The 15,920-nt window shown below is 38.9% G+C and overlaps 1 protein-coding gene across 2 annotated transcripts; it reads right to left on the bottom strand.

Annotated features, from left to right (window-relative positions):
* Positions 1 to 1,819: 1,819 nt before the first annotated feature.
* Positions 1,820 to 13,335, bottom strand: LOC108321475 (uncharacterized). 2 transcript variants are annotated; one of them, XM_017553242.2, is made up of 3 exons: positions 12,890 to 13,335; positions 7,209 to 8,932; positions 1,820 to 2,181 (listed from the first exon to the last, which is right to left on the bottom strand). In XM_017553242.2, the coding sequence occupies exons 1-3, from the start codon at positions 13,217 to 13,219 to the stop codon at positions 2,037 to 2,039; spliced, it is 2,199 nt and encodes a 732-aa protein (XP_017408731.1). In that variant the 5' UTR covers positions 13,220 to 13,335; the 3' UTR covers positions 1,820 to 2,036. The 2 variants fall into 2 exon arrangements, with proteins under 2 accessions (XP_017408731.1, XP_017408732.1); XM_017553243.2 differs by lacking the exon at positions 12,890 to 13,335 and adding an exon at positions 12,347 to 12,471.
* Between the last annotated feature and the right edge of the window lie 2,585 nt (positions 13,336 to 15,920).

Below are 15,920 nucleotides of genomic sequence, written 5' to 3'. Positions count from 1 at the left end.
AGGAATTGAAAGCTATCGATAAAAACAGAACCTGGGAAATGGTGGATTTTCCTCAGAACAAACAACCTATTGAAGTCAAATGGGTGTTTAAGACAAAATACAAACCGAACGGAGAAGTGGCAAAGCTTAAGGCCAGGTTAGTAGCAAAGGGTGTTTTACAAAAACCTGGAATAGATTTCATTGAAGTTTATGCTCCAGTAGCAAGACTTGAAACCGTGAGATTGGTGATCGTTGTGGCCAACTTTAAAGGTTGGAAAATCCATCAAATGGACGTCAAGTCTGCGTTCTTGAATGGGTCATTGGAAGAAGAAGTTTACGTGAGACAACCTCAAGGTTTTGAAAAAGAAGGAGAAGAGTAGAAAGTGTATAGATTAAATAAGGCCTTATATGGTCTCAAACAGGCACCTCGAGCTTGGAACAATCACATCAATGCTTTGCTCATCAAACTTGGATTTCATAAGTGCACTGTAGAATTTGGAGTCTATGTGAAAACCGGTGGACATCAAGGTATGTTGTTGATCTGCTTGTATGTTGATGACCTGCTCGTAACAGGAGATTCGGTGAATGAAATTGAAATATTTAAGAAAAGGATGAAAGAAGAGTATGGGATAACTGATCTCGGAAACCTAAGCTATTTTTTGGGACTGGAATTCAAGCAAACATCAGATGGTATGTTCCTACACCAAAGGAGATACATCAATGAGGTTTTGAAGAGATTTAGCATGGAGAACTGTAACAGCACCTCAATTCCAATCATGGCAAACTTGAAACTGACTAACCAAGCTGATGAGAGGAAGGTGGATGCAACTCTGTATAAGCAGATTGTAGGATCACTAAGGTACATCTGCAACAGTAGACCAAATATTAGTTATGGAGTTGGGCTGGTGAGTAGATTTATGTGTGATCCAAGGTAGTCACACCTAGCTGCTGCCAAACATATTCTTCAGTATCTAAAAGGAACTGGAGGTTTCGGCCTTTTCTTTCCTAAGAAAATTGATAACATGAAAGGGGTTTTGGAGGCATGGTGTGATTCAGACTGGTGTGGTGATAAAGTAGACTGGAAAAGTACATACGGATACTTGTTCAAATACTTGGGAGCACCAATTTCTTGGTGTTCCAGAAAGCAAAACGTGGTTGCACTCTCCTCATGTGAAGCTGAGTACATCTCCTCTGTAGAAACAGCATGCCAATGTGTATGGTTGGAAACAATCTTTGAAGAATTGAAACTTGAATATAGAAAACCAGTGCAGCTTTTAAGTAGATAATAAATATGCTATAAGTCTGTCCAAAAATCCAATGTTTCATGGAAGGAGTAACCACATTGAAACCAAGTTTCACTTCTTGAGAGATCAAGTTAACAAAAGAAGATTGGAGCTGGTATATTGCTCAACAGAAGATCAAGTTGCTAATGTTTTTACTAAAGCTCTGAGGCAGAATAGATTTGAAAAATTAAGAGATTTGCTTAGTATTAAATCCATAGAGAATTTGGATTAAGGGGGTGTGTTGAGGTTAATCAAATTCTCAACTGTAATAACTGTCTTTTGACAGTTAGCTTTTGTCTATTTCTTCTGCTATTTATACTGTTTCATTCATAATGAGAAATTGCTCGCTTTCTCAAAGCCCTCTTCTCTTTGCACCAATCTCTGTAATATTCTTTCTCTTCTGCATATTTCGTTTAACAGTTTAACAATACAGCCCATTTTACAATAAAAACTTTTAAATTCATCAAATAATGAATTATTCTCTTACGTTACCGATCCAAGGAGACAATAAAGGAAGCCCTCAAGTCAGACATTATACAAACATCACAATCACTCCCAAGCATAAACTGCCAGATAATATACAGTAGTAACAGCATTCTACAAATTATCAAGGGAAAACTGGAAATCAGAATCAAAGCCATATTATTCCCCTACTCATTCCACAAAGAACAAATTTCCAGAAAGAACGGGCTATACTACAGATTACAAAAGTAATCATAATACAAGCGAACAAATAAATGGATATGGACTACAAGAAAATAATTTAGTTACACCTTACTTTGGGGGAATTGAAAGATTGTTCTCAAGCATAAAGGAGAGATCATGCATCTGTGACATCAGCATCTCTACGTCATCTTTTGACCCTACTGCAGTGGAAACATCTCCAGGGTTTTCTCTCTTAACATCCACTTCAGCCACACTAAACATGCAACAGATGCAATAAATTTCTATTTTTATAATAGAAAATGTCAATTAAGAAATAACGTTAGTGAGAAGAGTGTGCAAAACCCACATCAATTATCCGAGGCATCAAGAGTATAAATAATTTAAAATTAAGAACTTCCAAGCCTCTAGTGTTTTCAGGGTAGAAAAAAATAGTAGTTGCCTACGGTGGAGAAAGTTGTCAAAACCATCATCACCACCTTTTATTACCTATCAACACATGAACTGAATAGCTAGTCTAGTATCTCAAGGTGAGTCGTCTTCAGCAAGTCCTTCTCAATCATCACCTAATATCATGTCCCAATCATGATGACTCTAGTTGGCTCATGTTCTCAAACAATCTTCCCGTGCTCGGTTTGGAAAGTTTAGTCACATTGTTCAATCCTTTGGGAGTGACACCCCCCCCCCCCCGCCCTTGGGATCTCATACTTATAACAACTTTAGATACATCAAATGCAATGTATGAAAGGAAAGAGAAGAGAATTTGAAAAGCTATATCTAGGAACTAGGTGCAGTACAGCACAAAGCACACATCTTTACAATAAATTCTATTTAAGACTATTTATTCTAACAATTTATCATCATTCCAAGTATAACAATGGAAACCTATTAATGGAGAACATCCCTAATTATCAATTGTACATATTTCCCCAATTACTAAGATCAAATCATATCTTTTACAAACAAGAAAATATTCTTGATTCAGTCATTGGATTGGGTTTCCTTAACGATTAGACCTCAGTCACATGGTATCTAGAGCACAGGAATAGTTCCAGTTAAACTCCACGGTCTCCGGCATCCATCACTGCTGCTGTTGTCGCAGTCGCCGCCGCCGTCGCCGGAGTTCCAGAATCGACCGGCGACCACACCATCGGAAGCATCTCGGCCGGGCGACCACCGTCGTACGAAGATCGCGGCGATCGGACCTCTCACGCGCCTCCACGCGCCGCCGCAAGAGTCGTCGCTGCCGCCGCGCGTGCCGGCGCGTCGCCGGAGCTTTCCGCCGCCGATCAGCACCGCCGTGATCGCCTCCTCGCCCTCTTTCTGGATCTGTGGTCGTTGCGTCAATCAGAGCACTTTGAATTTTTAGGGTTTCTCCCTCTCCATGGCTGCCCAACTTGATGATCGGAGTCAGTCTCGCCAATCAGGTAAAGGACGTCCAAAATGTGACCACTGTGGCAAGCTAGGCCACAAAATTGATAGATGTTATGCGCTTCATGGACATCCTCCTCGACCTATAGCAATGGCTAATTCTGATCCACCTCTCCCATCACCGTCTGCAGACCATCCTACATCAAATCCCATAAATAACCCTTTACTCTTTCAGGAATTTCTCAGATGGTATGAGGACCGTCAGCACTCTAGTTCCACTACATCTGCTTCTATTACACGCACAGGTACTCCTTTTGTTGGTATGACTCACTCTCTCGGATCTTGGGTCCTTGACTCAGGCGCCACCGATCATATCACTGGTAACAAGTCCTTGTTTTCTTCCTTGTCATGTCCGGTTAATTTACCCTCGGTAACGATGGCTGATGGGTCTAGAGTCTCATCTCGTGGTATTGGTACTGTTCATATTTTTCCCTCCATATCCATTGATAATGTACTTTATGTCCCTGGGTCTCCGTTTAACTTATTGTCCGTAAGTCGTCTAACTCGTTCCCTTAATTGTGTTATTTCTTTTACCAAAGATTCTGTTTGGTTGCAGGACCGGAGTTCAAAACACATGATTGACACAGGATGTGAGTCTCATGGCCTATATCATCTCAGCCCTTCTCCACATGCTGGCGTAATCATGGAGTCACCATCCCTTCTTCATGCTCAGTTAGGTCATCCCAGTCTTGCCAAACTGCAGCAACTTGTTCCGAGTCTGTCCAAATTATCAAGTTTGTCGTGTGAGTCTTGTCAGTTAGGTAAACATACTCGTAGTTCCTTTCCTCGTAGTGTTTCACAACGAGCGTCATCCCCCTTTTCATTGGTTCATTCTGATATTTGGGGACCTAGTCGTGTTAAGTCAACTTTAGGATTTCAGTATTTTGTTACCTTTATTGATGACTATTCTAAATGTACTTGGTTGTTTCTCATGAAGAATCGTTCTAAGTTGTTTTCTATTTTTCAAACCTTTTTCAATGAAATAAAAACTCAGTTTGGGGTTTCTATTCGCACTTTACGCAGTGATAATGACCGTGAATACCTTTCTCAACAGTTTAAACATTTTATGGCTTCTCATGACATTCTTCACCAAACCTCATGTGCTTATACCCCTCAACAAAATGGGGTGGCTGAGCGCAAGAATAGACACCTTATTGAAACAACTCGTACCCTTCTCATTCATGGTCAAGTACCCTCACGTTTTTGGGGTGATGCTGTTCTCACGGCATGTTATCTTATCAACCGCATGCCATCTTCCGTCCTAGAGAACAAAATCCCTCATTCTATCTTATTTCCTCAAGACCCTCTGCATCCATTACCTCTTCGAGTTTTTGGGTCTACATGTTTTGTTCATGATTTTAGTCCTGGTCTTGATAAGTTGTCCCCTAGGTCTCACAAATGTGTCTTCTTAGGATTTCCACGGTCACAAAAGGGCTATAAGTGTTTTTCCCCTTCCCTCAATCGTCATTTTATCTCTGCTGATGTCACTTTTGATGAGTCTTCTTTTTACTTTTCACATCTATCTTCTAGTTCTGTACCTCTCCCTGTTACTGTTGATATTCCTCTTATCTGTGATTCTCAATGGTGATTTGCAGGAAGAAATTTATATGGAGCAACCGCCTGGCTTTGTTGCTCAGGGGGAGTCATCTGGATTGGTATGTCGTCTTCGCAAATCCTTATATGGCCTAAAACAGTCTCCTCGGGCCTGGTTTGGTAAATTCAGTTGTGTTGTTCAACAATTTGGTATGTCTCGCAGTGAAGCGGATCATTCAGTGTTCTATCGCCACTCGAGTGCTGGATGTATCTATTTAATAGTGTATGTCGATGATATTGTTCTCACAGGAAGCGACTATCTTGGCATCTCTCAGATGAAACAACACCTTTGTCATCATTTTCAAACCAAAGATCTTGGCAAACTCCGGTACTTTTTGGGTATTGAAGTAGCACAATCCAATGATGGTATTGTCATATCTCAGAGGAAGTATGCGTTAGACATCTTGGAGGAAACAGGGTTAATGAATTGTAAATCTGTTGAGACACCTATGGACCCTAACATCAAACTCCTACCAAATCAGGGGGAGCCTTTCTCAGATCCTGAACGATACAGAAGACTAGTTGGTAAATTAAACTATCTTACTGTTACGCGTCCTGACATTTCCTTCGCAGTTAGTGTGGTGAGTCAATTTCTAAACTCCCCATGTGAAGACCATTGGGATGCAGTTGTTCGTATACTGAAGTATATTAAAAGATCACCTGGAAAAGGTTTGCTATATGGCCCTAACAACGATACAAAGATCGTTTGCTATTCAGATGCTGATTGGGCTGGTTCCCCTTCTGATAGGAGGTCTACTTCTGGATATTGTGTCTCTATTGGTAGCAACTTGATATCTTGGAAAAGTAAGAAGCAAAGTGTTGTGGCAAGGTCGAGTGCAGAAGCAGAATATAGAGCTATGGCATCAGCTACTTGCGAGCTTGTGTGGCTTAAACAATTGCTTAGTGAATTGAAATTTGGAGATGTCACTCACATGATACTTATATGTGATAATCAAGCTGCTCTCCATATTAGCTCTAACCCTGTCTTCCATGAGAGAACCAAACACATTGAAGTTGATTGTCATTTCATTCGAGAAAAAATCATATCCGGAGATATCAAGACTGAGTTTGTTAACTCAAGCAACCAGTTGGCAGACATATTCACTAAGTCCTTACGAGGACCTAGAATTGATTATCTTTGTAACAAGCTTGGAACATATGATTTATATGCTCCAGCTTGAGGGGGAGTGTTAGATGTTAAGATGTGTGTCTTTGTTATTTGGGCTTAGTCTATTCTGTATTAAGGGCATTGGCCCATATCTTACAATATAAATAAACTACCCTATGTAGTCTAAACACACAAGGGATATTTTCTCCCAATCTTCTTTATTTCTCACAACTTCCATGTCTAAACTTTATCCTCAATTGTCAGCCAAGTATTGTGGACCTTATTTGGTTTTACAACAGGTTGGACCATTGCCATTCAAATTACAACTTCCAAAACAACAAGCCTGCGTATCCAATTGACTCAGACTTTCCAGCAGTGGTGCAGGGAACAATAGTCAATGGTGGACCTTTGCCGATTTTAGGCACTAGAACAGTGAATAAATTGGATACAGAAATTCCTGTGCTGTTGGTGCATTGGCAGGGAAAGCTGTCAGAAGAAACCACCAGAGAAGATCTTTCCTCAATTCGTAATCAGTTTCTAGATTTCAAACTTGAGAACAAGTTGGCTTTTGAGAGAGGGAGTATTGTTAGGAATGATCTTAAGGAGCATCTAAAATGGAAAAAACCTCTACAGGTTTATTATAGAAAGAAAAATAGGAGAAAGGGTGAAATTTAAATAATAGTAGACTGGGTCAAGTTGTTAGTTATTTCAGTTAAGTCTGTTGAAAGCCTTGTACATACAAGACTTCTTCCTCTTCAGTGTTTTTTTCAATGTTTTTGTCTTACCGAGTTTCCAGTGTGAAAAGGAGAGTGCTCCATTTGGGGGTATACTTTGTCTACCTTTGTTCTTGTAAGAGTTTTGAGAATCAATACAAAAATTATACAGTGCCTTTTTCTCGTTCTTTGTTAGGAATCTGTTATCTTCTTTTTAGTTCAAGAGATTCCAAACAGTCTCCATAGTGGATCTCAACCGTGTAGAAACCTCTTTTGTTGAACTATACAATTAGCACTAAATGGTAACTGAGTGACTGAACTCAAACTCCTAAAGGTGTTGAAAAAACAGTCAAGTACACCTGGCACTCCGAAAGTGGTTCAATTGAACTACACATAGTTATATTAAAATATTGGAACCAACAAAATATCAAGTCTAACCTGTTGGAATAAGCAGCTTGAAGAGAACTCGGTGAACTACCAAACTGTCCTGGAAATAAATCATGCTGTGGAAGCCCGCTAAATTCTATATTTTGTGATCCGATTGACAAACTGAGTAAATTCGTTTCAGATGTCCTTTCAGCAGAAGTCTGATTTGCAGTTTGGTTCAAAACATTGCTGGAATGATCTTGCGTAGTGGCCAAGCTAGTAAAATCATTCCAATCATCAAATGAATCAATATCATTAGTAGTCCTGGTATCATTTGTTTTGTTGTTGCTGTCTTGCCATTGGTTATCTTGATTCCAGTCAAAACTATCATGAGCAAAAACATTAGTACCCTTTTCTGTTTTCATGTCATTAAGATCAGCAGTAACTTCAGCAGATGTCCCAGTCTGGGCAGTAATCAAAGTGTCGGAAACAACACTGGAAGGATTGTGTGAAATAGCTGACCCAGTAAAATCATTCCATGCATCAAACGAATCAGCCAATTTATTAGTAGTCACAATACCAGTTGCCTTGGTATCAATGCCCTGCCACTGGTCATCTTGCATCCAATCAAAATTACCAGAAGTACCAGCAGCACTTTCAGCTGTTCTGGTATCATTACGATCCTGGGTCAATTCAAATGTATCAGTCTGGTTCATTATCTCTGAGTTGGATACACCAAAGGATGAATGTTGTGTATTGACTGAGCCAGTGAAGTCATTCCATGAATCAAATGAGACCACAGCTGCATTAGCACTGATGGTATCTGTTGTTTTATTATTGCTATCTTGCCACTGATGTTGCATCCAATAAAAATCCTTGTTGGAAGAGCTATTAGCATCCTCCGGTATTTTGGCATCATTAAAATCAACAGAAAAGCCAATATTTCCAGTCTGGCCAGTTGTATTTGAGCTGGTAGCAGTACTAGAAGGGTCTTGTGTGCTAGCTGAGCCAGTAAAATCATTCCATTCATCAAATGAAAATTTATCTTCAGCATTAGCCACGGGATCAGTTGTCTTGTTATCACTCCCTTGCCTTAGGTCATCTTGCATCCACTCAAGATTTCTACTAGAACCACTAGCACTGTCCGTTGTTTTAGTACCAATATGATCAATGGTCGATTCTGATTTCCCAGTCTCGGCATGTAACATAGAGTTTGAAGTTCTCGATCCATCACCCTGAAAATAATCATGTTCTGTGGATGCTGAGGGATTGAAATTGTCATTCTCCTTACCACCAACGGAATCTTTCCAGAATCCAGGTGCTGTATCCAAATCAACTTTAGAATGATCAATAGATTTGGACAATTTGTGAATAGGACCAGAACTAGCTGATGTAAAGCTGGCCTCCCAACTGGAAAACGAGTCACCACTCAGATTTTCTGCAGACCCTGAAGCCACTTCTGAAGCTTGTACATTCTGAAACAAACTAAGATTTTCATTCGCTTGGAATGTGTTATCTATAGCAGTACCCACCTGTCTTCCAGAAGCCAAGTTCTGTTCAAACACATCTGAATCAGATTCTTTCCGGTCAAAATAACTATCAAGATCAACTCCAGCCAAACTTAATGAACTTCTTCCCAGAAAAGCTGCAGAATCTGAAGTACTCAACTGAGCTATCTCAGCCTCGGAAGGCCATCTAATTTCCAAATCCAGCAGTTCAGATAGGGGAATCTCATCTTTTGATTCATTCCTCCCCCTGTTCCATTCATTTTCATCCATCACTGGTGCCACCATCTCCTGTTAACCAATGCTCAGAGTTATCACAACAATACATAAAACACTTCAATTTGTTAATAAAAAAAATAAAGACAACCTATCATCGCCTTCAATACAAACCTTTATTGTATTGTTTACCATGGTAAAACTCCAATTTAGATTGGAAAATATTCTGGTACAAGTCTCTAGGGGATCCTAACCAGAGCATTCAATGTATATTTTCCCTTAAATAAGGTATTGAATATCTCCATGATACCGTTCAGCTCTGTATTGAAGGTTTTTGTATCCAATATGACAGAAAGTACTTTGTTGGACACCTTACAGACCTCCATGCATCTCAAGTAAAAAGTGTAAGGATGCAGAGAACACAACATGGACCCCATAGAGGAACATCTTTAGATTCCTTCCTTCTTCATAGGATTCTATGGTATAGAGAAAATTCTAGAAGGTATTTTTCAGATCGAGATTGAAATGGAGTTGCCCATTGATTCCTGTTATGCTCTCTAAAGAAAGCAAAAATTCTCTAGTGAAAACTGAAATTCGTAGAAGTTCATACATCATCTCTCTGGTTGGTCTACTATCTTCTTGAAATTCAAGTCTACAACCTCTTATAACTACACTAAATGTAACTAATAGCGATAGTTAATCTTCGCTACAATTTTTCAACATCGTCTAATGTGTAATGGCAGCCGAGCTCTACAACAGGTGTTGATCTAGTGATAATAGTTACTGGATATTATCCAACTCTTTGATTATATAGGAGTTTGCATCTCAATGGGAGGAGGATTGAACATCCAATTGTTGGAATTGTCATGAATACTAAAGCCAAGTAACATTAAATGTCCAGATCGGTGGCAATTGGGGTTTTCAATATTTATTAGGAAGTGTTTAACCTAATGCGAAAGTCTCCTCACAACTGAGTTCAAGTAAGTTAAAGCATAGTCACACACCACAAACACACACACATACATATATGTATGTATATAATTTAGAAACTCTTGATTATATACAAATTTCCATACTTATAACAATATTCTTGATTAAATAGGATCAAATCCTTATTGTTAGATATATTATATCTTTTACCTTTATCTTTTATCTTTTAGTTAGTTTGTTATTATTTTCTTATTTGTATTTTGGGCTTAGCCCATATTTCTTCTATTATAAATAGAGAACCCTATGTGTGTATTTAACACAAGGGAGATTAATCCCAAATATAGTTTTTCACTATATTCAACATGGTATCAGAGCTAGGTTCTTTTGAGGAAAAAGTTTCTGGTGCCTCTACCACTACATCCGTTGGTGCTGGTGGTGGCGTCATCTATTGCTGTCGGTGGCGCCGTCGTCTACCGTTGTCACTACTGGAGTTCTAGTTTCGATTGACGATCACATGATTTTGATTGTCTCGGCCAGACGACCATCATGTCATTAATGATGCCTTCACTGGAGCTCCTATGCGCTCTCAGCGCCTTTTGAAGTTATGGATTTGCTCCCATTTTCGTCGTGCATGGTGGAATGTCTAGTAGTAATTTAGAGCGTCGAGGTCGTTCGTTTTCCGTTTTCAGGTTCATCGTTGGTTGTTGCATGTCCCGTCTCCTCTCAGGCAGCTATTCAGAGCATCGAGGGTTGCTCTTTTTTCCTTTTTTAGGTGCCTTGATTGGAGAATTTTTTATTTTTATAGTTTCTCTCTCTTGTTCATCCATGGCTTCTTCCGCTGCTATCTCTTCTGTCCTCTCTTTTATCACTATTGCGTTTGACCCATCCATATATGTTTTTTTTTACCATGGAAAAGATGGTTTTGTTAGTTTATTTATAGTCGTGGTGGCTCTCCAACAATTACCTCTTTATCCACTGATGGCATTCCTCAAGGGCGATTTGCAAGAAGAGATTTACATGGAGCAACCTCCCAGATTTGTTGCTCAGGAGAGTCTTCTGGGTTGGTATTTCGTCTTCTATGTCGTCTTGCAAATCATTAGCAATTTGGTGTCACTCGAGTGGAGAAGCAGATATTTTCATTAAGTCTTTATGGATTATATTAGTAACAAGCTTGGTACATACGATTTGTATGCATCAGCTTGAGGGGGAGTGTCAGATATATTATATCTTTTATCTTTATCTTTTATCTTTTAGTTAGTTTGTTATTATTTTCTTATTTGTATTTTGGGCTTAGTCCATATTTCTTCTATTATAAATAGAGAACCCTACGTGTGTATTTAACACAAGGGAGATTAATCCCAAATATAGTTTTTCACTATATTCAACACTTATTTCTACAATTATAACACTTCCTCTCAAGCTAGAGCATATAGGTCGTATATGCCTAGCTTGCTACAAATATATCTTCGGTCTTACATTACTATAGACTTGGTGAATTTGCCAACCAATTATTCAATGAAGTTAACAAATCTAGTGGTGATGCTTTTAGACTCTAGTTTTTCTCTTACCAATGACAACTCACCTCAATGTATTTTATCTGATCATGAAAGAGTGGATAAGAGGCAATGTGTAATTCTACCTAGTTGTCATATACAAGGTGCATTTGGGAACTTTGTTCAAATTTAATCTCTTCAAGAAGTTGTTTTAGCCATATGAACTTAGAAGTGATTAATGTTACTGTCCTGTATTTTGCTTTTGCACATGATCTTGCCACAACATTTGGTTTCTTATTTTTCCATGACTCTAAATTACCTCCCAAAAGAACATAAAAACATGATACCCTGAAGTAGAACATTTATTGCTTGATGACCCTGCCAGCGTCAGAATATGGCAATTTGAGGATTTTTTTTATATTACAAATGAGGCCATTTCTACTAACCCTTTTAATATACTTTAGGATCTATACAATTGCATCCCAATGGTCTTAACAATTAGTGTTTAAAAATTGACTTGCTATGCTTACTGGAAAGGTAATGTCAAGACAGGTCACACTGATGTAATTTAGCTTACCAAATAACCTTCTGTATCTCCTAGATCAGAATAATGTTCTCCTTGGGCAGGTACAAGTAGAGGCGTTTGATAATATGCCTGGAACTATTCTCACTAGATCAACCCACATTGCGGAGCTCAATAGTCATTATGCATAGAAGATGTGGCCATCACTTTCACAAAATCCTATGTATAGAAGAGATTGATATATCCCTGGAATTGATCTCACTAGATATTCTTAGTAAACCAACAACCCTCATTGCAGAGCTCAATTGTCATTGTGCATTAGAAGGTGCTGCTATTAGCTATCACTTTCTGTAACATTTCATGCAGTTATGTGAGGCTGTACACTAAATCCAATTTGAATTTCAAGAAGATAGGGGATCACCTAGAGAGAAGATATACCAACTTTTATGAATTTCGATTTCCACTGGAGTATTTTTCACCCAATGGTAGAGTGCATAACAGCAACCAAAGAGCAACTTAAACTCAACCTCGTCTAAAAAATACCTCTATAATTTTCTTTATACTGGATAATCCTGTGAAGAAGGTTCCTCTGCGAATCCATGCCCGGCTCACAGTTCTGCACCCTTTACTCGAGATGCATGGAAGTATCTAAGGTTTCCTGCCATATGACTTTGACCAGAACAGAAAACAACACTAGACTGCATCAAAGATTTTTCTAAAAAATAAGAGCAAAACTTAGACGTAGTTCTTAGGAGGTTTTAGTATTACTCTCCGATCGAAATTGGAGTTTCACCTTGAAAACCAATACTGACATTAAAGGTAAGCATTTATTACACATATTGTCATGGTAAAATTCAAATTTTGATAGAAAACACACACTGAAAGCACCTATAGAACTCCATCCAAGATTTATTTTAAAACAAATCATAACCTAGCAAAACGAACTATCATTTATCTACTTCTCTTTCCTATTTGCATTATAAACAAAAGAAAAACGGGCATTATGTCAAAACAACACCTATAATTTCCAATTTTCAGCATTAAGAACATTCCTAATAGTAGAGAAAACACTGAGATTGGTATTACCGATCCATCGAGTTGAAGGGATTCGAGTAGCCACCGATAGCCAATGGTGCTCTTGAATTTGATAGGTTCAGGTGGGAGGTCCTTGCGGGAATTCGTGCCGCAAAACACGCAGACGAAAGATTGCACGTCGCATATGAGTCTGCCATTGCAATTCTTACAGCGAAGATAAGACGGCGAGGGATCCAACTTCGATATTGTTTCGGAGACGGATGGAAGCTTCGGGAGCGAAAGATTTTCCTCCTTCTCGGGTTCGTACCACGAGAGGTTCGCCTCTTTGCGGAGCAGAATCCGGAGCTGCTTTATCTGATCTAATGGCATTTCGAACGCCATTGTGTAGGGTTTTAATTCGCAGTGTCTATCGCTTCTTCTTCGATTCAGTGAGGAGACAAGTGAAGACAGGAAGAAAAACAATGTTAGATGCGATTTGCAGAACAGAATTACAAGCTTGTGTTAAACGGTGCCGTTATGGATCAATCGAGTTTTCAATTTTCTTTTTTTCTTTTTCAAAAAAGGTAAAGAACAAATAATTATTTGTTTTAAATAATTTCATTTATATATAATTTGGTCATGAAAGCCGTTTAAAGTCCATCTTTTACATGGATTAAATGGAGTTGTTAATTTGAGGTAGGGTGAACAGGTGACTTTATCCATTTTTGAAAAAGTTTGGTTTAATATTTATTTTGGTCTCTCGAATTTTATAGTGGTCTTATCTTTTAAAAAAAATTTAAAGTTTAAAAATGTCTTATCTTGTATGAAAACGGTTCAAGTTAGTCTCTTTTGCTTACGACATTCGAAAGCTAACGATGCAGCTGTCTCGATGGTCAAAACTTAATGAGTTGTCTATTTTTTTCATTTTTGTGGCACGTTGAGGAAAAATGACGTGTCAATTTTGAATTTAAAAAAAAAGTTGATGAGGTGGAAATGTTATGACGCGAGCACATCAGTAGCCAGAAGGAAGAACCCCCAAATCACAAAACCTACAACCAGAAAACAGAACGCAATCGCGACTCGTCTGCATCAACCATCAAATTCCATCAAACCAGAATCGCGCTTTTATCGCAAGTTGCCGCATTGCCAACACCACGCCAACCTCCATGTTCGTCTCCATGGTGAAACCTTGTCCTCCACCATCTTCGTTAACCTGTAGAGAAAACTAAATCACAGAGACCAACAGAGATCCCTAGCACCAAATTGAAACCCAATCGAGACCAGCGTTCCTCTACGCGAAACAAAACCTTAATCGCATCTCGCACTTGCAGAAAAACGTAACCAAGTCTTTTGCAGTTCGTCTCTTGTGCCACGATGTCATCACAAGCTTCGCTGCTGCCACCATAAGAGTTCATCCCGCCACTATGAGCTTCAAGCCACCAGAAGCAGTGCCTCTACCAATTCGCAGAAATCCCTTCGCGGCGCAGGCAAGCAACTTTTTCCTTTGCAATTCTTAAACCCTAATTTGGGTAGAAAGGGGCTGCCACATGCCAAGCCCTCATTGGCGCGTTCATCCTGAGTTAACTCCTTTTCTTTTAACCCTATGTCAAAACATTCCCACCTCATCAACTCTCTTTAAACAAATTAAAAATTGATACGTCATTTTTCCTCAACGTGCCACGCAAATGAAGAAGTAGACAACTCATTAAGATTTGGCCAGTGAGGCAGCTACACCGTTAACTTTTTAACCGTTTTTAAACAAATTGGGACACTTTTAAACCTTTTTTAAAAAGTAGGACCACTTTGAATAATGCTCATGATTCGAGGGACCAAAGTAGGTACTAAGCCAAAAAGTTTCTTATAAGTTTATGTTGTTCTTTAACAAATCGGAAGTACATGTTAAAGGTGCTCTGATGTTAAAGTTAGCACAAGTTTGATTGGTATAACATAATAAATGGATAATAAAAGTCTCAATAACTATACATTTGACGTGTATTTATAACTTTCTCTATGGGCTTTTGATTAGGATCGCCCTAATTGCGACTCAATTCTCTTTATATATGATTATTGATTTGTTTATATTAATTAGATATTTAACTAAATATGATCATGACGGATCGATTTCCTTTAGTTCCAGACGATCGGTCATGTTATTACAGTCGGTATGTATTAGTTGGTACATATGGTACATATATAGTAGGGGGTATGTGGATGACATCTTTCCATCATCATCGTCATAGGATCAAGGGTCGTTTGAGCGGAGTTTGGCGACAGTAAATAGAGTCACCACACTTGTACAGGCTATAAATAAGGGTATGATCGAGGACGAGGGTCTGGACAATGCGGAGTGGACGCATAGTCGGGGATATTCACGTCGACACTACAGATGAGGGGTACAAGATAATTCTTCTAAAAGTTCTTAGATATGAGTGGGCCACACACAAGGTTCGCGAGTATGCTATCTGCTGCCAATGGGGTAATGATATAGTGGACCTTGTCGACCAAACTTACAATATGAGGGATGATATTGATGATGATGTTGTGCATCTCTAAATGTGTCGAGGCAACGAACGAGTCTGTCATAGTCAGGACAATTCGAAGTTGGGCTTATTTTTTGCTTACCCATTTTTCTTTATAGACCTATTTGTACTCGTGACGTTCAAAGACTTTCAAGTTAGGGTCCTACGGGAGTTGAAACTCATTCCCACTCAACTTCATCTAAACACATGGGTGTCCATGTAAGTGTTCGATATTTTGTGCAAGGCTTTAGGCCTAACTCCTACCCCAACTTTATTCCTCCATCATTATCGCACTCGCCCTATTGCTTGAAAAGGGTGGGTTTCTTTAATAAATGAGACTGATTGAGACCTTTTCCAACTTTTCACCGCTTATTATAAGGGCTTCAAATGAGGGTTATTTAAGATTATTATTTTAGCCAAGGGTTGTAAATTGTTCTTATAAGGGAATGATCAACTGAACTTCCCTCCATACTGAACCTGAAATCCTACTCATTGAACTCCTAAGAATCGTCAATGATGACCCCTAAAGAAAGATGTACTCTTGGGATTTTGGAGTAGCTTCCCCCTAAACTCTCAACCAGAGA

The sequence above is a fragment of the Vigna angularis genome, chromosome 1 (assembly GCF_016808095.1).
Source record: "Vigna angularis cultivar LongXiaoDou No.4 chromosome 1, ASM1680809v1, whole genome shotgun sequence".
Lineage (NCBI taxonomy): Eukaryota > Viridiplantae > Streptophyta > Magnoliopsida > Fabales > Fabaceae > Vigna > Vigna angularis.
Note: the sequence above shows the minus strand (reverse complement) of the source record. Positions and strands in the feature narration are given on the sequence as shown.